Raw genomic sequence first — 23,428 nt, forward strand, 5'->3', positions numbered from 1 at the left:
GCATTTATGTAAAATCTGTCGATAATTTTCAATTCTTTAAATTTTGCATGTTCATTGCTAAAAACCAGGAACTTTGGGGGTGCCCCCCACCAGGCCATCGCCCTGGACCTGGCTGGGGACCTGCAGCCCCCAGACCCCCGGTCTTTTTCATTAAGTTCAAATCACATGCCTGCGTATAGTCGTCGGCAGCGCAGAGACGTCACCAGCTCATAGTAGAGTGGACCACCGTGGGTCACGACTTGGATCAGCTAGCGCATCTTCCAGACTGGTACCTCTGCAGAAATTATCCGGGACCCACCTGATATCCTCTCCATGCAGGAGAGGGGGGATAGAGCAGAAAATAAAACAGCAGGTCAACTGGTCTAAACAGGATCTATTCCAAAGCTAAAGTATATAAATGAATTTTAAGGTGGGACTTAAAAATGGTGTCATTCCAATAATGTCCACAGAAAAGAGGTGTAGTGAATCAATTATAACTTGACAACATTTTAGCAAGATTTATGTTTATTAAAACAGACGTACGCACCATTTTCCATACATATAAACGTGAGAACATACATATAAACATACACACTGGCAAACATTCAGATTCCCATTGACTTATCGGGTAAGGCATTTCTGGATCAGCAAAATTGTGGGTGATGTCTTTGTGATGGGGAGTGGATAAAAATTAATTCTTTGTTGCTAAGACTTGAATTTTGGCATACAATTTTATATCAAAAACACAACTGGCAGGTTATCTGCTTAGTTTACAAAAGTCCAACAAAGGTTCTGGCAAATTGTTACACAGAATGCTCCAATCAATATAAGGCTACAAAACTGATAAGGACATGAATGAATATCAGTCATTCATAGGAATGTCCAGATTAGATGTATTTAACCTGTTAATGAATTTACATGACATTAGATGGGGAATATTTTCCTGCAGATAAAAATATAAACATTTTCATGGTTAATCAAAGGCAAACTGTCATAGCTTAATAAAGTCTTTGGAGCATGTCATTCTGCCATCAGCAGAGATACTCCGATCTGGAGCTGTCACTCTTGTAGGTCATCTGGGAGTCTATGCTAGACCTGGAGCACAAGAGCATTCTCTCTGAGTCATGAGTCGGCCTTCTTGCCCAAAGCTCGGTTGGATGGGAATTCATAGTCCTTTGCTTCATTGTGATGGTCTCAAACTTGACGTAGCTCTCTTTTTCAAGCTCCTCCTCGTCCTGAGCTGCTTCACTTCCTTTGCAGTAGAGGGCGAGGATCTTGTAGAGCAACAGGCCGATCAGAGGCAACACCAATACACATGCAATGCCACTTATGATGATAAAAAATTGATTCTGTCCACCCTCCAGAAGTGTGTAGAAGTCAATGCAAGGATCCTTTCCTATAGCACTGCCCTTTGCTACAAGGCAGACGGAGTATCTTATGCCAGGCAAAAGTTCCTCTAGCAGGATTTTTCCACTGCCCGCATTCGTCTCTACTGTTCTTTTGAAGTCGTCCTCACCATCTTCCCCGTAAGGTGAATATACGACTGTGAGGGGAGAGTCCTTTGGTAAGCCCTCCGCTGTCCACAGCAGAACTGCACTGTCAGACGTCTCCTCCACAATCTCCAGATCTTTGACAGACTTTGATGCATATCTTTTCTTGTTCTCCTCATCTGATGGGAACTTTTGTCCCCCACTTCCTTGCCTAATCTTTGCAGGTTTGAGTGAACCTTTTTGGACACCGTTACTGAGAGTAGTTTTTGGCTTTGCAGGGAGAGCAGCCATTGTTGTCTGCCGCCTGGAAAGGACCATGGATGTGGGAGAGGTTGAGATGGCTGTGTCTGTTACATATGCCAAGTCTTGGCCAGTCAGGTTTGTCCCAGTGTTGGTTTTCAATGGAGAGATGGTGGTACTCGTGCTGCCGGCCACTGAAAGGGAGATAGTAGCTTCTGCTGAGCCCGCATCATTCTTAGCCTTGCAGCTGTAGTTCCCAGCGTCCTTGTGCAATATCCCATGCATGCTCATGATGGACCACTTAACGCCATCCCCTGGGGACTCCTGTACTGTAGAGTGAAAGAAGAAAACACCTATAAATATAATGCAGCACAAATCCTTTGATGTGTATTTGTTAACAAACCACAAAAACAGCATTATTTGAAGATTCTCTAAAACCAGAAGCTTGATACCTGTATTGTCGACAAGTGATCCATCGGACCTCGTCCAGTAGAGGGTTGGGGTTGGGTAGCCAGTTGCGTCACATCGCAGGAGAATATTACTACCAAGCGAAGATGTAATCTTCGTAGCTGAAGTCATGACTGACGGCTTTACACAATTGTCAAGTTCGGCACCCTGGAAGAGAACACCAGCCAGATTCTCTGGTCCACTGCAGGTCAGGAACAGGTCCATGAGAACCACGGGCGTCACTGCCATTTTGGATATCTCGATCAACTTGGAGATCTTACAGTCACAGAACCAGGGGTTGTCTTGGAGGCCTGTTGATGGAAATATATGAACGAAAGGTAGCAGGAATATGGTTGAATCACCATGTTAACATGTGTCTTCTTTGTCATTTTCTAGCGTCAACAAATTGGACTTTAATGGTCAGAGTAGGTGAGGCTACCATTTTGAAAACGGGCTGCTATGAGCACCGGTTGCACACAATAAGTGAGCACATGTACCAGTGCATATGAAATCCCTTTAACCAGATTAGTTTGTCCTAACGGTGTCAGCGGATCTAATCTGCCTCTGGCCTTTATTCAGTTTGTGGCAACTCACCAGCCACATCAATAGATTACCTCCTTTATATGCTAAAATATTAAAAGAGGCAGCTGTGAGAAATCGGTTTATACAGTTTTTCTAAACTATTTTTTAATAGCCATATGAACGTAGGTAGATTTTAAACAGTAGTAATGATTTGAGCATTACAATGACATACAGACCCTAACTACTAATGACACTGCTATTGTGATTGTGCCAGGGCAGTTTTTGTTTTGTTCAACTTGCACACTAATCTCGTGTCTCCTTGAGGTGCACTCGGACACACCTGCTGTGTTTCCATTCCGATAAGCTATCTTGGCCTCAGACAGCCCATTAAGTACCCCTGGATCCCCACATAGAAGGTCGCAAACCAAAAGAGAGTTGGCAATAACAACAATCAGTCCGGATGCTGACTGAATTAATGTTCTCAAACTGTTTTGAAAGGCTGAACCATACAATGGGGCTAATATTCGATGCAACGGCACAAGTAGGTTCTTATTCTAGGAGCACGGAACTGAGAATGATATATTTTTACTTATAGAAAAGACTATTCTTTTGGAATTCAGAAGAAACACAAAAAATAGTGTCTGCAATTTCACATACGGTACATTGCTTATTGTTCAATCTTTTATTCTGATAAAATTGCATATGTTTGCATGGAATACAATGCGCTGCTTGCTTGTATGCATGTTTTGCATTGATGATAGGCACAAAGCAGTGTCATAATGTTGAAAACTGACCCTGAGTTGGAGCAACAAGGAATTAAACAACCTTGTTTTAAATATTCCTCAATTAATTACAGTGATAAATTAAGAGTGAACAATGACTTTGAACTGTGCTACTGCTTAGAATAATCTAATTTGATTGCTACTTGGCACTTGTAGGTTTGGGTAATTGGAACCAATTTGGCTAGATTAGGAGTCGATGGATGTAACTTGCTGATGTAAGTATGAATGACCTGCCCTAGTCGTGACATCTTTTAAAACTCAGTAAAACACGATCTTTGCTACTCACCTAAAACCACCTTTTGGGATGCATTGGACGTGACTGGTTCTCCATTGAATGGCGGCCAAATGTCCATAAGGTTTGAGGGCAGGGTGGCTAGCTTGTTGCTGGATAGATCCAAGTACGTGATCTTCACAAGGTAGGGGATGGCCTCACTGGGAATGCTGGTGAGTCTGTTGTTGTGTAGGTCCAGGGTCCTCAGCATGGCCATCTCTTTGAGAGACTCCCATGGGAACACGGAGATCATGTTGCCATCCAGCCTCAGCTCGTGGAGCACTTTGAGGTTGTAGAAACTTCCAGTATCCACCGAGGTGATGGAATTGTAAGTAATCCACAGGTAGCGAAGCTCCACCAGGTAATAAAACGCCTCTGTCGGCACCCGGCGGATGCCAGTTTTCTCGATCCGAAGCTTGACTGTGTCCACCGGGACATTGACGGGGATGTCGGACATGTCGGCGTCATTGCACAGCACGGACCTGTTAATACAGTCAACATTACGTAAATGGTTTGCTTTCATAAAGGGCTACTGTATCTTTCTGTTGACAATATAATCAAATCACTCCCATCAACCTGCAGACACTTATGGTTGAAATCGGACTACAATCTCTCTGGGTAACATCACGTCTAATAACCATCATGAATAGTGAGTATGAGTTTTTCGGTACATGTTCCAATCAGTACATCTTAAAGTGAAGGACAACAAGTGTACCTCGCGTCAGGTGACTGTCTACATGGTCAACAAAGTCCACAGCCCAGCATTTGGTTAGCCAGCAGGAATCATGACTAGTGCTTTCGTCTATGTTAAAATGTTCTGTTTGGAAACATATCCAGTGAAATATATAAACAAACAGGGGCTAAGACACAAGCAGTATGCCGCCATTGTTCAGTGAAGATGGGGAACATGGCTAAAAACTAGCACTACTGACTTGAATCTACAAAAAATTAAGTATTCATTCACCCTGTTCAAACTGTTATTGATGTCTGCATCATTGCACTTTCCTATAAAATAATAGCTGTAAACCAGTCCAAAGTGCAGCATGGTAGCCATTTTCCACGTGCAGCTTGTTTATTTTGACCCTCAGCATAATCTCAGAAGGAAATCAATTTTAATATTGAAGAGAAATATTATTAAACATTCCACTATTTTATTATACCTTTTTATAGAGCAAAGCTTTTATAGTTTGTATGAGAATAAATTGACCTATCTTTACTTATCTTTATTGCACAAAATGTAGCCAAGTGGGTCTATTTTTTTATAATGCTGTATAGGAATGGGAATCGAAAACCGGTTCTGAACAAGAACCGGTTGCCAGTGTATCAATTCCTTGGAATCGCTTGCCATTTTGTCTAGGGGTTCTCTGACGTTCTTAGTGACGTCAGATTGCAAAATGGCGCATCTGGGTGGTATAAGCGCTCTGAAATTTTCCAACATTTTACAAGAGAAGTTTGCAACAGCACTACTTGTAATGATTCCAATGGTGCAATTTCATCAAGAGGAGAACATACGAGCAATATACTGAAACATTTCAACATGAAGCACGCAACCACTATAAATGAAGGTTGTGTTTTTGAACCGCGTGGATTTTCTCCCAGGCAGCAGCAGTCATCTGACGTAAATACTACACGTACTAATACCGCCAATAATGTTAGCGCTGTTACCTGTTAAGTTGAAATGAATGCCTTCTCATTTAGATGAGCATGAAGAGACAGATTCTGACTGGTTTCGGAGCGGGCTGTAACAGCTCCAGTTCACGTCCGCCGCTAACATTCACGGCGGCAGGGAAAAGTACCACTCGGCCAGGAACGACGAATGTCACCGAGCAGTGACTAAGTTTGTGGTCAAAAGATTGCAGGGATTTTGGTTCAGTAGGTGAATGTTCAATTGTAGTCAGAAAAAAGTTGCATATTTTCCTCCCACCACATTTTCACTCAGTGATTATATTACACAGGTGGAAAATGATATATTGTGTAAAAGTCCATTTATGTCAGTAATTCAACTTCAAATGCGAAACTAATCTGCGATATAAAGTCATTACACACAAAGTGAGTTATTTATTATCATTTTGATGATCATGATTTACAGTTTTTGAAAACCCCACATTTTCTGAGATTTTCAATTCAAGATTTTCATAAGATGTAAGCAATAATCAACATTATATCGAGAGAAGGCTTGAAATATCTTGTGTCGCATGTTATGAGCCTATGTTTCACTTTGTAAATCCAAACAAACCTTTGCACGGTATATTTTCTATAGGCAGATGACAAATATTCCTAAAAGTTTACATTCTTACATTCTGTTACATTCTTGTGTACTTTCAACATATATGTTTTAGTTTGTTAAATTCTACATAAATATTGTATGTATTTATTGTCAAGAGTTTTTCTATGCTATGTGCTTCCTAAGACCTCGCTGTTGGCTTTGTAAAGTTATTTTAGCTCTAAACTAAACAAAATTGATGCTAATCCTCTTTTTTTTTCCAAAATGGGAATCTATAAGGGAATCGATAAAAAACTGCAACGTTAATCAGAATCGAAAGTGGAATCTGAAACGGAAACATCTTATCAATTCACGTCGATGCTGCTGTACCTATATTTTTTGTTGTTGAGAATTGTATTCATTGGATACTTATTCATCAGCAGTTTTGTACATGTTTGGATTTTATATATTTGATGGATCATTAAAGCTTAAAAGTAAAGCAGTTGGATGGCTTGACATTTTCTTGTCTGACTGTACCGAAATTGAACAAAACCGTGACATTAATACCGCGGTACAGATGCCGTACTGTTCCACCCCTAATCATCAATACAGTTCCAGCATGTAATAGCACACATGACTCACAAAATGAACACATTTAGGTTTATCAATTAGATACAATGATGGTACAGTCAGAGCTCAGTAGGCCTAATGTTATCAGCCAAGCATTCCCCTGATTTCTACCTAAATGAAAACATTCTCTGTGATGAGAAAATCTGACTGTACAATGGTGTTGTACTTGCTCGCCATGTACTCGTTTCCTCTCAGCCTAAGGTAACAATGCATCAGGATAGACACAGACTTCAGTGCCAATTAGGTCTCTCTCAGGGATTAATGGGATGTTACGGTGAGAATGAATGCACATCATCCCAGCACACGGCAGTATAACTGTCTATTTTAATTACAACACTGTGATGAAATTGTTTTGGTAGGCACTGTTGAATAATCTGCAACGTACCAGTGATCCTTTTTTTTTCATTTGTGCACTCAAATGGTGCCTCAGTTCCACAACGAGTCAGTAAGAGCCCGACTTGCAACGTTTTACACTTTACCAATAAGAGTCTTAAGAGTGCACAGTTACCTGCTCCCTGCTCCATCGGTACGTCCGTGGAAGACACAAGTGCACTGGGCTGGACAGAAAGGATGAGCCGTATGAAGGCAGCATAACAACGCCAATGCATGCAGGATTTGACGCATGATTTCACCAACAGGACCCCGATGTGTCACATTGAGGAGAGGTCAGGGAAAAAGCCATCGGGGTTCATTAAAAGCTTGAAGAACTCCCAAAAAAACAAATGGAGAATAAAGAAAAGAGCTTTCAGAGTCCATAGGCGGCGGCAGGTTGACGACTTACAGTACAGGTCACCTGTGAGATGCTAATCACCCCCCTCCTGTCCTCGGGAAGATTACCAGCAGATTTATTTGGGTTCTAAGGGTCACGCAAGCTCTGCAGCAGGTCATTTAAACATGGCGCTAATCAGCCACTTACAGAAAGGGTTCCCCTCCTGTGATCAAACCATATCCTCATTGAGGGCTTTTTTTAATTCTTAGTTTGGAGGACCCTTGGTACCACAATACAATAATTGTACAGGTCAATCCTGACATTTATTAATAATTGAAATGATGAATAAATACAATATTTTCTTTGCTGGTAAAATGTCATACCAAGTGCCCTGTTTGTAGGATTAGGATAGATGGACTTTATTTATTTTCTTTCATCTGACATTACATGGACAAAGATAACACCCTTCTGGAGGAAAGTTCTGTGGTCAGATGAAACTAAAATTGAGCTGTTTGGCCATAATACTCAGCAATATGTTTGGAGGAGAAAAGGTGAGGCCTTTAATCGCAGGAACACCAAACCTACCGTCAAGCATGGTGGTGGTAGTATTATGCCCTGGGCCTGTTTTGCTGCCAATGGAACTGGTGCTTTACAGAGAGTAAATGGGACAATGAAAAAGGAGGATTACCTCCAAATTCTTCAGGACAAGCTAAAATCATCAGCCCGGAGGTTGGGTCTTGGGCGCAGTTGGGTGTTCCAACAGGACAATGACCCCAAACACACCTCAAAAGTGGTAAAGGGATGGCTAAATCAGGCTAGAATGAAGGTTTTAGAATGGCCTTCCCAAAGTCCTGACGTAAACGTGTGGACAATGCTGAAGAAACAAGTCCATGTCAGAAAACCAACACATTTAGCTGAACTGCACCAATTTTGTGGTCAAAAATTCAAGCAGAAGCTTGTGGATGGCTACCAAAAGCACCTTATTGCAGTGAAACTTGCCAAGGGACATGTAAGCAAATATTAACATTGCTGTATGTATACTTTTGACCCAGCACATTTGCTCACATTTTCAGTAGACCCATAATAAATTCATAAAAGAAGCAAACTTCATGAATGTTTTTTGTGACCAACAAGTTTGTGCTCCAATCACTCTATCACAACAAAATAAGAGTTGTAGAAATGATTGGAAACTCAAGACAGCCATGACATTATGTTCTTCACAAGTGTATGTAAACTTTTGACCACGACTGTATATACCACATGAAATAAATGTAGTTTACACTACAGTAACGTTACCATGTATAAACATCCAACAATACATTGTATATTGCCGATTTAGTGCGACAAAAACTAATCAGAAGTGCTAATAATGGATATTATAGACACTTATTATATTGTTTACATTCAGAGCAGCCATCTTTAAAGCCAACTCAGGGGTGGTTGAGAATGCTCCGACTTTCCAACTCCAGTGCATTCTCTAGTTGAAACTTCCCACTACAAAAGGAACGCACCATTTCTCTTCAGACTAAGCCAATTGGTGGCTGTCTTATTTACATGCCAAAGTCCTCCTCCAGGCCAAGCCTACTTCGACTGTGTCCCCGCGCCATCAGCCATGTTGTAGTTTTTAGGGCTTCCATATGGAGTCTACTGACAGATATGTCCACTATGGACTGGACTCTCACTGTTATGTGGATCCACTAGGGACTGTACTTAGAGGGGGGATTACCCACATATGCGGTCCCTCCAAGGTTTCTCATAGTCATTCACATTGACGTCCCTTGTGTGGGCTCTGTGCCGAGGATGTCGTTGTGGCTTGTGCAGCCCTTTGAGACTTTTGTGATTTAGGGCTATATAAATAAACATTGATTGATTGATTGATTGATATAAGTTGGAACTATACGCTACTTTGTATTAGAAATGACAACAGGTAAGACAAGTTGGCTTTGCGTAATATGACCCCATTAAATGGGCCCTATTATGGAAAAGCAATGTTTCTTACCTATTGGTACTTGTTTTTGTGTATTTGGGATCTTTACACTTTAGACTTCCTTTTATTGTCGTTCAAATTTGAACTTTACAGTACAGATAAGAATGGAATTTCATTGCATTAGCTTGTTGTAGTGCAGGACAAAAGAGCAATAAGGTGCAGATATAAATAAATAGATTACTGTACAGATAAATATATTGCACTTTTGCATATGCATCCACGTTTATGGATGTATGTTATATTGTCTTTATATGCCAGCCAGTTAATCAATTTTTTGGGGGGATTTGAGGGGATTATTATGATGCGTTCAAGAGTCTTATGGCCTGAGGGAAGAAGCTGTTACAGAACCTGGAGGTTCTGCTACGGAGGCTGCGGAAACTCTTTCTAGAGTCCAGCAGTGAAAACAGTCCTTGGTGGGGATGGGAAGAGTCTCTGCATGAATATATGCATATGAATGATTTTGTAGTTTTTACACAACATGGTTGTATGCATTTCTTGTTTTATTATTTTCGTTGTCTACTTAACTTGTCTGGCTACTTCAGTGAGAGCAAAAAAAAGTTGTCTTTTTGTTAATTTGTTATCATAGCCACAGGACTGAGGTGTTGTAAAACAAATATTTCCCTTTAATGTATTATCCTTATATCAATGTGGAACAGTTTTGTTAATAAATGAGTGAAATTGACATTTTGAGAGTGCGTGTATTTACATCACATTATGCAGTTTACAAGCACAAATACGCTGTGAATCAATCTGTGCTGTTCCATGTCATTGAGTGCTGTAAGTAAGAAAAAGAACAAGAAATGTGAAAAACAACACAAATGGAGACACGTTTGCAAACACCAATGACATTGAATAGTCACTCTGCTTCATTTTCTATGCTCCATTCAGTTAATGATAACTGCTGGTTCAATGTTAAGCTTAGCTTTTAGCAGAGTTTCCCTGTTTTTCCTACATACATCATTTGGTGACCTCAAACAACAAGGCTATGGATTGATTCACACTGGTTTTCGCCTTTTGAAGGGCACTGGAAAAACTGGAAAATGTATCTTGAAAGTGCTTGAATTTGGCCATGGAAAAGGTGTACGAACCCTGTATAAGGTAGTAGTGGCCTCTAGTGGTCCAAAGCAGTTCCTATTCCTCCTGGATGTCATAATGGTGCTGCAAGAACAGAACGACACTTGACACACCGCCTATTAATCAACAAGTACACAAGTGAATTTTATTTACGCAAGCAAATTTGATCATACAGGTCAAATAAGCCACTGCAAGCTGTTGGCACATGGACGTACAAAACAAATCTTCATTGGTAGTGGATGTACAAAAGACCGATACAAGGAGAAAGCTGAGAGCGGATAAGTACAGAGTAAGCGATGTCGGTACAAGTATCACCTTTTAGGACATTTCCTCGTCACTAACTAACTCGACACAACTTAAAAAGACTAGTGTCTATATAAGTAGCATGGCTTTGTAAGGACTATTTTAGTATATACTGCACATTGAAACAAAGGGCTGGTCCAGCAAGACAGGCAAAAGTGTCCAAATGAAAACAAAAACAAGTGAGTCAGACTATATCAATGCATGTCCATGCCACGGAAAACATCTAAAGTCACGGTCTTTACAAACAGTACACCTTTCCAACCCGGAGTTGAACGCCGAGGCGCTAACGAGAACACGGACTCGGTCGATGAAGCGCGTGAACACTGACAGTTTTTTTCCCCCTTTCTCGTGTTCCTCGGTGTTTAAATGACGAACACAACAATGACACCTTCCCATTGCAGGCGTCAATCAGTCTTAACGACGCAAAGGAATGCTTTGATATATCACTATGTACAGTGCAGAGTCAGCAGGAAAAAATGTGTCGTTACCAAGTTCCACGTTGAAGAGTATGTGCTTCATTTACTTCAAAAATACCACAACCGTCCCCATGTATAGCATAAAATAACCCACTTTGACTCACTCCCACTTTTCATATCAATCAAAATATACTTGTCCTGTTTAACAGGTGCGTGTTTTTATCAAATGATTTAATATCTATTGTTTGTATTCATCTTTAAAATATAAAGTCGATTCAAATACCGTGTTGTGATTAGTGGTTTTAATCCCTTTCTTTTTTTTTTTTTTTTTTCACTTTTTGATTTTTCGAATAAACCAGCCATTCACATACATTACTGTACATCGATATCACACATCATGAGATGGAACATGTGCTTGAGAACCCTTTTAAAGCCCCTCGTAAATCGACCGAAAATAAATTATGTTAAAGAGCAAAACGTTTCATAAGCAAAGCATTCAATGTAAAAAATATGAAAACTACCACCGCTACTTGTCATTCTACAAACTACACTAAAAACTACAGTACCCAGGGCACTCGTTTGTTATGTTTCAATAACTGCCATGATGATAACAAACAGCATCCATAAGAGAGGTAAAGGGGCTTTTGTATGTCATCAGAAATGTTGTCAGGTGACGCACCTGTGACATCTGAGGTGGTTTGCGCCCCCCTCCAAACACACACACACACACACACACACACACACACACACACACCTAGCACAATTCTCCCCCCCTTGTAGAGAAAGACCGAAGCGAGAGGGAGTGTTTCGCTTGGTTTTATGTGTAAGCGTTGAGTCGTTCCTTGGAGCGAGTGGAGTGTATGTCATGAAGCTCCTGCTCCTCCTTGGACTTGATGTCCTCGTACTTCTGCATCCTGCACGCGTCCTTCACGTAAGCCCAGTTGGCTGACAGCACCATCAGGTAGTGGATCTAGGATAGGGTAAAAAAATTAAATAAAATAAAAAATCTCAGAATCAGAAATACTTTATTAAACCCCGAGGGGAAATGGAGATTTTCAGCATAATCCCATTCAAGAGCAGACAAACATTACAGGGAGACAGAACAGGATCGCTGACGGGTCTGCCAACTTCCGGCGCCCCTTACAAAAAAGGTGACAAATAGGTAAACGCTGGTCCAAGCCTGGGCCCTGGAGAGGGAGTCCAGACTGAGGCCAAGGAAAAAAAACACTCATAGCCATAGCACACATAAGAATGTGTGTAAGAGGGAAACATCAAAGGACATAAAATACATTAAAAGAGCAGAGCTGATGCTACCAGCCATTTCTACATACAGCTACAAACAAAAACAAAAATATACACTGTGGTGGCCTCTGCGGTGTTCCACGCCATCGTCTGCTGGGGTGGGGTGAGCATGGCCAGAGACAGGAGCAGACCCAACAAAGCAACCACAGCAGAAGCTGAATCTCATACATTTTTTTTAATTTTGCCGCAATTTGTGTCGCCTCATCGCACTCACATAAGCCAAACATACAGTGAGCGTCAAGTGGGTCCAGGTACATGGTCCTAGGTCCGGAGTCGGCAAACGAAAATGTTGACAGAGCCATATTGGAGCAGAAATACAAAAAAAAAATCTGTCTGGAGCCGCAAAAAATGTAAAGCCTTCTATAAGTATTAATAATATAATGAAGGCAACACCTGATGTGTCTATAATAGCCTACTATCAAAATGACTATTTGTCGCGGGCTAACGCAAATCTTTGTTGTCAGGAATGTTGAAATGTAATATTTACTCTACACATTTTTACAACGTTGGAAAATATTATTGAAATGGAGAATTCTCAGAGGGTGAGATAACTCCTGGAAATGACCACATTTATATTGTGTGTGTGCAAGTTAAAGGACTGGTTATGTCTACACTAAGCCGGATAACCCCTTAAACGAATAATTATTAAGCCTAAGCCCCGTTTCAGCCACACTAAAGTATCGTTTAAGGTCCCCCACCCGGTACAATTTTTTACACGGGTAAGTGCGCCGTGTATTTCTTGAATCTCCGGCTCTTAGCTTTGTATGGACTCATTGATTGTTTACAAACTGAGTTCGGAGAGTAAGTGACGCCAGAAAGACCGCGCCCCACACAGGAAGTGACGTCAGAAAGAACGTGCCGCAGCCAGCTTCATAATAAAGCGGTTTCGTGACTCGGAGCTAACCACTGGAAATATGGAGGCGAGTCATCCAGACATGCCCGTGTTTCTCCTTCTTCTACATGTGGAAATCACACATGAATACCTTAAGAGAAAGCCATTGCAGCTATTTGGGATACAACACTTCTCAGACGGCAAGAGAACTTTCCAATGTCCTGGTCAGCTGTGATTCTACTTGCCGAAAAACTTTGTCCATTTGTTGAAGGAGAGACAACAAGAATGCGGGCTCCCGTGGATGTGATATAAAAGATAGCGTGTGCTTTGTATTACCTGGCTGTCGAGGGAAGACTACGGAAAACGGCGAATGCTTTTGGACTGGCAAAGCGGACTGTATCAGTTATTGTCCGCCATGTATGTCACGGACTCAACTTCTAGGTCCAGAGTATATAAAGTCACCAAAAAGGAATGGACAATGAAGGTGAAGGCAAAAGAGTGAGGAGTGTCCTGACTAGATATCTAGATCCCTAGATTGATTAATGTAAAATGTTCTTTATTAAAGATTTGATTAATTTATGATTTCTCAGGTGTGATTCACTACAATAGGGCCCCACAGCACACTGGATTGCAGTTAATTGAAATACCACAACACTGAATATTGTTCAGATGAGTTAAATTTAAGAACTTGCACACAAAGCAACACTGGAGGTGACTATGACGTGTGCATTTTCCGCGCATGCGTATTAGGTCGCGTTGTGCCGGCTGACGGAGGGGATGAGGGGGTCTTAAACGACCATTGTGTGTGTGTGGACAAGGATACGGTTAGGTGGAATTTACCCTGGATAAGTGTAGAGGGGGCCCAAGGCCCAAATACTGGACACCTTCCACGCCTCATAGAGGTTCTGTCAAAAATTATAATGAACCGAATTCGTGAGAAATGTCAGCATTGGTGAGTCCACCTCCTACAACTTTGACTTACTGCTGGTGATGTCATCAACCAAGCTGTTTTTCCCATGCAGACTGGAGACCTTTAATAGTCCTCCAGCAGGGGGCACCATGACACTGGTTGCGTTCCCGGACTGGTTGCCATAGCAGCGCGGCACAGACTGAACATATTGAAGCGCAATGACTGTGTGCTCCAGCAGAAATTCTATTTCCAGCAGGTATCATTTGGTGAACGTGTTGTTGTTGGGCAACAGTGCAAATTAGATAGCACTTGTCAAGTCTCCAACTTTGATTCGCTTTGACTTTGGGTTGTTTTTAGGATACCTGAAAGATCAACTGTGTGGATAGCAGGCTGGTAATTATTTCAGGGAAGTCTAATCTTGAAATAACTAATTAAATTGCTGTATTTTGATACTATTTGCATCGTAATCATAATTTCTGCCCGACAAACACTTTGCCTCTGTAAAAAAAAAAAAATACAGAGCAGTGTTTGTGATTGCCACCCCTTTATTCGTCTTCCCCTCCTCTGTTTCTATGGCAACGTCGTGACACGCCAGGCGCCCCCGAAAGAGGGAGGGAGAGAGGGAAGGGAGACAAACGGCGTCTTTTCACTGCACCAAAATGCCTTCTCCCAGATTAACGGCGATCCACGGCCCGAGGCCGCCAACCGTGCAGCCACAACAAAGCACAAGGGATTTTTTCTCCTTGGTTGTTAAGAAAAAATAGAATCAAACATGAACAACATCGATGCAATGAATGGGGTTTTTTTTTCTTCTAAAAATCACTCCCAGGAATGTTCCGAATGACCTGAGATTGGAAAAGATTTCGAATGAGTGCTCTTGAGTGGTGACTCACCATAGCGATGACGGCAGCTCCTGCTCCAGCCAGAGCGCAGATGAACAGGTGGAACGTCATGTTCAGCTGTAGCGGAGACAAATCACATCTGAAGTTGTTTTTTTACGGATTTACTGGCTTGTTAGCGATTCATCTCTTAACAGAAAATACCATGGAATGTTGAGTTGAGTTGGAGTTTATTTCGAACATGCATGCATACAACATGATACATCACACATGCATGCATACAACACGATACATCACACATGCATGCATGCATACGATGTGATGCATCACACATGCATGCATACATGATACATCACACATGCATGCATACAACATGATACATCACACATGCATGCATACGACATGATAATCACACATGCATGCATACGACATGATACATCACACATGTATGCATACAACATGATGCATCACACATGCATGCATACAACATGATACATCACACATGCATACATACAACATGATGCATCACACATGCATGCATACACCATGATACATCACACATGCATGCATACAACATGATACATCACACATGCATGCATACAACAAGATACATCACACATGCATGCATACGACATGATAATCACACATGCATGCATACGACATGATACATCACACATGCATACATACAACATGATACATCACACATGCATGCATACAACACGATACATCACACATGCATGCATGCATACGATGTGATGCATCACACATGCATGCATACATGATACATCACACATGCATGCATACAACATGATACATCACACATGCATGCATACGACATGATAATCACACATGCATGCATACGACATGATACATCACACATGTATGCATACAACATGATGCATCACACATGCATGCATACAACATGATACATCACACATGCATACATACAACATGATGCATCACACATGCATGCATACACCATGATACATCACACATGCATGCATACAACATGATACATCACACATGCATGCATACAACAAGATACATCACACATGCATGCATACGACATGATAATCACACATGCATGCATACGACATGATACATCACACATGTATGCATACAACATGATACATCCCACACATGATACATCACACATGCTTGCATACAACAAGATACATCGCACATGCATGCATACGACATGATAATCACACATGCATGCATACGACATGATACATCACAAATGCTGGCATACAACATGATACATCACAACCACATGCATAAAACAAGATACATCACACATGCATGCGTACAACATGACACATCACATTTATAAATGGTTGATTTATATAGGCTAGTAAGGTAAAGTTTTGTACCTGACAACGTGTCCGGTACAAAACTTTACCTTACTAGCCTATATAAATCAACCATTTATAAATACACTTTAGTAGGCTAAATGAACCTCTTCAACATATGATACATCACACATGCACGCATACAACATGATGCATCACAATTTCCAGTTTCTCTATTCAACATGTTCGAAAAAGGAGTAGGAAGAAGCAGAGCTTATTTAATCCCACCCCTTGTCCTTTACATAGCAGTTGCTAAAACTTTTGTTCACTTCCTGTTCTCAATGCATTCACAATATACTCCATAAGTAATAACAATACAAATAAATAAATAACGATTAGTGAAGTAAGTTATATTTCATATGGTGAGATGAGTAAGATTATCTAGAAAATGAATGGATGGATGAAATTGACTTATTGACGCATTGAAATAAAAAAGGAATCAAAATTCTGGTAGTCCGCGCGTCCAGGGATTTATTTATTTATTTTTTGACCGATTATCACTTTTCGCCTTAGTTTTGTTTTGTTTATATTTGCCGGGTCATATTATTAATGATCAATTATTGGTCGACTACAAAGTAATGCGCTTTCCGGTACAATTTCTTAAATTGTACCGAAAGTTTTATGGATCACAAATACTGCATTTCTGGTGTTAGGACTCCCGTGTGTTATTGTTTTGGCCATGGCGGGCAATAAACCCGGGAAGCGAAGCTTCAATGAAATGTGGCTTCAGGAGCCACTTTTCAGCAAATGGCTCACTTATGAAGATGGAAAGATGTTTTGCACGCCATGTAAACGGGCTAAGAAAAAGAACACCTTTACGACCGCGTGCCCTGATTTTCAAAGATCCAGCTTCACCAGGCACCAAGAAACACCCTACAATGTGGGTGCCTACAGTAAAGTTCCACTCTTTGGTCGGAATGACGATGCAGTCGATTTGTTGCAACTCTTTATTGATGTTTTCCACAAAGCCAAGCAGACATCCACCATGCTATTAACACTCCTAAACATGCTAGCGCTCCCTCTCCTAACTTACCCACTCACTCACCCCACATACCGCCATTCTTAAAGGGGAACACACAGCTTATGGCCATCACCAAGCCAGAGATGAAATGCTAGAGGCATTGAGTGCCACTCTATTAAATGACATTGGAACTAACTTAAGTTTGTCGGCATTATTTGCCATGAAAGTGTACATGTGGCGGTTTTTAAAGGACTGATGATCTACATACAGGTGAGAATAATCAAATAAATATGTCATATGCATGTATGCCCTGGCACACCATTATCATCATTTCATGACCCAAGCAAAACACTTTTTACACTTTTATACTGAAATAAATACACCTACAACTTCTTAAATACAGATATAGAAAAAAATACCGGCAGTGGTAAAGTTTACAATCCTAAGGAAAGAAGAAAGTGAATGAATGTTTATAACTGAATACATTTACATATGCATAAAAATGTGTTTTCTTTTGTATTTTTTTTTTTTAGTGAATTAACACAATATAGAATGTGAGATATAACAGGATAATGCATACATTTATCATTTGTTTTCAAAACGCTTACAAAAAAGTGGGACCCCAAAAATGTACTGCGGGACCCCATTTTTATGACTTGATGGGGTCCCAGGGACCCCATTTTGAAAATTCCTAGCGCCAACACTGCCCTGTACGCGGTGGGCCACGAGTACTCAAATTGCCTCCCTCCCACTGACTTAAGTTCCGACGAATCGACCGCAAGGTTAATAGTCGTATCAGAGACCTACCAATCGAATCGCCAAATAGTGTATTCTAAGACCCCCCTGAATATATCAAGCATCGCAAAAATGATTTGAGCCTGGAGCCCCATTTCAGACATTAGTGACTCAAGCCTTAAACCTGCCCCGAGTTACTGTGACCACCTCACCTCGTTGGATTCACACATCTTGTAGAAGTCCTCTCGTCCTGCACACACCGTTTTTGCTTTGGCAATTGGCACAATGCCTGGAACATAAAACAACATTTGAGTACCTATTCTAGTGCATATGTCACACATACAGTAGGAAGGGCATTCACATGGCCCCATCCGCCGAGGTTTACCTGACACATGAAATGTGACAAATTGGGGGGTACACTAGAGCAGGCCTGTTCAACTGGCGGCCCGCCTAAACCTCATCAAAACAGGCTTGATGAAACCATTCAAACTCGGGTTGCTCATGTATGCAGTACTGCCGTCACACCGTAGGGGGCAACAGCGAGGCAAATGTGTCACAATGAAGCAGCAGCGGGGGGAGTAGAAGAAGATTACTAGCGCAACCCTAAAAAAAAGTCAAAGTGAATTGCTAAAATCGAACTTTTAACAGCGACTGGACAACAAATTATGAATGTTCTGCTCCAAGTCATTGTTTCCTGTCGAACCCTTTAAGTGGCGGACACGGTGTCCCTGACCAGCTACAATGGTAGAAATCCACGCGTAAGCTTCATCATGAAACTTGGTCAGATCTTTGTAAATAGATATTGTGTATAAATATATTTTGTTTGTTTTGTATTGAAATATGGTACTAGTATGGTACATTTTTAGTCTACTTAATACCTGCACTATCCTTTCCATCCTTACCCTTTCCATCCTTTGTAACTGAGCTACTGCGTGGAACAATTTCCCTTGTGGATCTATAAAGTTTGTATAAGTCTATATCTGACTTGGCCATGTTGTTTTTGTCAAAGAGTAACTCTGCTGATCAAAGCTCATGTAATACATCTGGTGCTTAATTTGACCAGTAGAGGGAGATAACACTACACCTTAGGGTTCATTGTGATGAGTCATATTCATTGTGTGCAATGTTTGATGTGGATGTTGTTCAATATCTATATGCGTAAACATCTGTAGATTGTTTGTGTAAATGTACGCGGTAGGAAATGGATGGATGGATGTATTAACACTAAACTACAATGGACATTTTATAAAATACACAATGGCTGTTATAGTTTTGTATTGTGTATATTATGTTTACATTTTCAGTGTTACAAACCTAAACGAAGAAATAAGTGCAAAGCAATAAAACGGAGAAAGGAAAATATTTCAAAAGAAGGAAAATCAATCCTCAACAAAACATCTGGAGCCTCTGTTTCTTCATGCTGTTAACTATCTGTCCAGCTACACACGCTGGAAACGAGTAGCCAGGGCAGAATAATGAATTTATTGACAGTGCAGCGTGAAAGCCGATGTGTTTATTTTGCAATTAAGTAAACGCAGTCTCAAAGGAATACAGTTGTGGTCAAAAGTTTACATACACTTTAAAAAACATCATGTCATGGCTGTCCTGAGTTTTAATCATTTCTACCGCTCTTATTTTTTTGTGATAGAGTGCTTGGAGCACATACTTGTTGGTCACAAAAAACATTCATGAAGTTTTTTTTTAATGAATTTATTATGGGTCTACTGAAAATGTGACCAAATCTGCTGAGTCAAAAGTATACATACAGCAATGTTAATATTTGGTTGCATGTCCCTTAGTAAGTTTCACTGCATATTGCTGGGTATTGTGGCCAAACAGCTGAACTTTTGTTTCAACTGACATCAAATGGACTAAGGTAAGACCTTCTGGAGAAAAGTTCTGTGGTCAGATGAAACAAAAAATGAGCTGTTTGGCCGCAATACCCAGCAATATGTTTGGAGGAGAAAAGGTGAGGTCTTTAATCCCAGGAACACCACTCCTACCGTCAAGCATGGTGGTGGTAGTATTATGCTGTGGGCCTGTTTTTTCTGCCAATGGAACTGGTGCTTTACAGAGAGTAAATGGGACAATGAAAAAGGAGGATTACTTCCAAATTCTTCAGGACAAGCTAAAATCATCAGCCCGGAAGTTGGGTCTTGGGCACAGTTGGGTGTTCCAACAGGACAATGATCCCAAACACAAGTCAAAAGTGGTAAAGGAATGGCTAAATCAGGCTAGAATGAAGGTTTTAGAATGGCCTTCCCAAAGTCCTGACTTAAACGTGTGGGCAATGCTGAAGAAACAAGTCCATGTCAGAAAACCAACAAATTTAGCTGAAGTGCACCAATTTTGTCAATTTCAGCCAATTGCTGATTAACCTCCCCCTCTTCCTCTCACGCGAGATCCACCCAGGAATGGGGCCATATGAATCCCTTCCCTACTGTATGCAGTAGCACAAACACCACAATTCTCCGAACTTGCAAAGTAAATTAGAACCAATAGACTGCAGAGAGCTGAATGAGTTAAAGAGATCTGTTAGATTACAATAATATTTCCTTTGACCTAAAGTCACTCAGTGGTGAGGGGATTGTTGCTGCCTACCATACTGGCGTGGGTCCAGGCAGAGGGTGGTTCCTTCCAGCACGGTGGCATTTTGGCAAATATTCCAGATGTTGAAGTAGATGAAGACGGGCACGGAGGTGAAAGCGGTCACTCCCAGCCAAGCCAGCATGAAGATGTACGTCAGCATGATGAACTGAAAGACCACAACGCTACAGTTAGCATCCCCTATGAATAAATACTACTGTTGAGTACTGCAAGCAAAAAGAGCAAGCCAAGCAAGTATGTCATCTCGTGCAGTGGTTCTCAAACTGTGGTAGTGGTATGCCAACGAAACACTTAATTAAACATTCAAACACAGTGTTACTGTTCAAGCTGTGTGTAATGTTAGTGGACAAAAATGGTACATATACAAAACCCAAAACCAGTAAAGTTGACACGTTGTGTATTTCGTAAATAAAAAGAGAATACAATGATTTGCAAATCCTTTTCAAATTATATTCAATTGAATAGACTGCAAAGACAAGATAGTTAATGTTCGAACTGAGAAACTAATAATCATTAACTTAGAATTTAATGGCAGCAACACATTGCAAAAAAGTTGTCACAGGGGCATTTTTACCACTGTGTTACATGGCCTTTCCTTTTAACAAAACTCAGTAAACATTTGGGAACTGAGGAGACACATTTTTGAAGCTTTTCAGGTGGAATTCTTTCCCATTCTTGCTTGATGTACAGCTTAAGTTGTTCAACAGTCCGGGGGTCTCCCTTGTGGTATTTTAGGCTTCATAATGCACCACACATTTTCAATGGGAGACAGGTCTGGACTACAGACAGGCCAGTCTAGTACCCACACTCTTTTACTATGAAGCCACGCTGTTGTAACACGTGGCTTGGCATTGTCTTAAATAAATAATGATAAATGGGTTATACTTGTATAGCGCTTTTCTACCTTCAAGGTACTCAAAGCGCTTTTGACAGTATTTCCACATTCATCCATTCACACACCCATTCACACACTGATGGCGGGAGCTGCCATGCAAGGCGCTAACCAGCAGCCATCAGGAGCAAGGGTGAAGTGTCTTGCCCAAGGACACAACGGACGTCTTGCTGAAATAAGCAGGGGCGTCCATGGTAACGTTGCTTGGATGGCAACATATGTTGCTCCAAAACCTGTATGTACCTTTCAGCATTAATGGTGCCTTCACAGATGTGTAAGTTACCCATGCCTTGGCCACTAATACACCCCCATACCATCACACATGCTGGCTTTTACACTTTGCGCCTATAACAATCCGGATGGTTCTTTCCCTCTTTGGTCCGGAGGACACGACGTCCACAGTTTCCAAAAATAATTTGAAATGTGGACTCGTCAGACCTCAGAACACTTTTGCACTTTGCATCAGTCCATCTTAGATGAGCTCGGGCCCAGCAAAGCCGGCGGCGTTTCTGGGTGTTGTTGATAAATGGCTTTGGCTTTGCATAGTAGAGTTTTAACTTGCACTTACAGATGCACTGACAAACTGTTGTTACTGACAGTGTTTTTCTGAAGTGTTCTGAGCCCATGTGGTGATATCCTTTACACACTGGTGTCGCTTTTTGATGCAGTACCGCCTGAGGGATCGAAGGTCACGGGCATTGTTTATTACGCTTACGTGCAGTGATTTCTCCACATTCTCTGAACCTTTTGATGATATTACGGAGCGTAGATGGTGAAATCCCTAAATTCCTTGCAATAGTTGGTTGAGAAATGTTGTTCTTAAACTGTTGGACAATTTGCTCACGCATTTGTTGACAAGGTGGTGACCCTCGCCCCATCCTTGTTTGTGGATGACTGAGCATTTCATGGAAGCTGCTTTTATACCCAATCATGGCACCCACCTGTTCCCAATTAGCCTGTTCACGTGTGGGATGTCCCAAATAAGTGTTTGATGAGCATTCCTCAACTTTCTCAGTCTTTTTTGCGACTATTTGCAAAAAATAACAGTGTGAACATTAAATATCTTGTCTTTGCAGTCTATTCAATTGAATATTAGTTGAAAAGGATTTGCAAATCATTGTATTCTCTTTTTATTTACCATTTACACAACGTGCCAACTTCACTGGTTTTGTACTTGCTAAATAAAGCCTCTTCCTTGTTTCAATGAATACTTAGTCCTACTACGCTACTGTACTTTAATGTTTGCCATGATGGTGGCACTTGGAGAGCCAAGTGTTTTCTGAGGTGCTACTTGGGGGAGAATAAAGTTTAAGAATTAGTTGTTCTCGTGGATGTGAGTGGCATACGCGAGATACTTCCAAAGTTCCCTCGAATTTGGAGATTTAACAAAAAAAAATCAATAAAAACTGCCTTGCCAATGACCACAAATCCTTATCGCTTACTTTACTTCTCCGGGGAGCTTCAGATTCGCAAACTAATTTCACGGCTGAGATAATCTCATTACTGCAGGTTCCTCGATACGCCTTGACACTTTTCATTATTGTCATATCCTCATTATTTAATATTTCCGCTGCAATGCAATCATGGAGCATCTCAGCTACAACACGTTTGATACGTTCAGTATGTCATGACATGATTGTCCGCTTTAGTTCGTTCACTTTTTTCCTGCCCGTGTTGTCGTATTTATTTTTGGAAACTGCCAACTTTACCCAGTTAGTCATTTCCTCAGCAGAAGTTCATATATTTTTCCTATTGAAAATAAACATTGTCAGATTATGCTTCTGCGTAATCCATCCTGCATGGCGTGAAATATTCCGCTCCACCAGTAGGGGTCGTGTTTTCCGGAGAATCAAATCAGTGAGCAAGCACAATTCTCATCGACGATCGAGCTCTGTTGGCTTCATTTGTCCTGAGCAAACAATGGCGATTAAAGACGGACAAATAG

The 23,428-nt window shown here is 41.0% G+C and overlaps 2 protein-coding genes across 3 annotated transcripts in view; both read right to left on the minus strand.

Annotated features, from left to right (window-relative positions):
* Positions 1 to 519: 519 nt before the first annotated feature.
* On the minus strand, positions 520 to 7,393 carry lrit3a (info leucine-rich repeat, immunoglobulin-like and transmembrane domains 3a). Of its 2 annotated transcripts, XM_062039815.1 has the most exons (4): positions 7,073 to 7,390; positions 3,747 to 4,213; positions 2,162 to 2,467; positions 520 to 2,038 (listed from the first exon to the last, which is right to left on the minus strand). In XM_062039815.1, the coding sequence occupies exons 1-4, from the start codon at positions 7,186 to 7,188 to the stop codon at positions 1,011 to 1,013; spliced, it is 1,917 nt and encodes a 638-aa protein (XP_061895799.1). In that variant the 5' UTR covers positions 7,189 to 7,390; the 3' UTR covers positions 520 to 1,010. The 2 variants fall into 2 exon arrangements, with proteins under 2 accessions (XP_061895799.1, XP_061895798.1); XM_062039814.1 differs by having other exon boundaries at positions 520 to 2,467; positions 7,073 to 7,393.
* Positions 7,394 to 11,353: 3,960 nt separating this feature from the next.
* The window catches only part of gpm6aa (glycoprotein M6Aa), a 50,815-nt gene continuing 38,740 nt past the window's right edge, over positions 11,354 to 23,428 (minus strand). Inside the window, exons 4-7 of the mRNA XM_062039819.1 lie at positions 20,586 to 20,739; positions 18,197 to 18,273; positions 14,991 to 15,056; positions 11,354 to 12,023 (exon numbers count right to left, since the gene is read on the minus strand). Coding sequence (XP_061895803.1) covers positions 11,871 to 12,023; positions 14,991 to 15,056; positions 18,197 to 18,273; positions 20,586 to 20,739 — 450 coding nt within the window. The 3' untranslated portion in view covers positions 11,354 to 11,870. The remainder of the gene's footprint in view (positions 12,024 to 14,990; positions 15,057 to 18,196; positions 18,274 to 20,585; positions 20,740 to 23,428) is intronic.

The sequence above is a fragment of the Entelurus aequoreus genome, linkage group LG28 (genome assembly GCF_033978785.1).
Source record: "Entelurus aequoreus isolate RoL-2023_Sb linkage group LG28, RoL_Eaeq_v1.1, whole genome shotgun sequence".
Taxonomy (NCBI): domain Eukaryota; kingdom Metazoa; phylum Chordata; class Actinopteri; order Syngnathiformes; family Syngnathidae; genus Entelurus; species Entelurus aequoreus.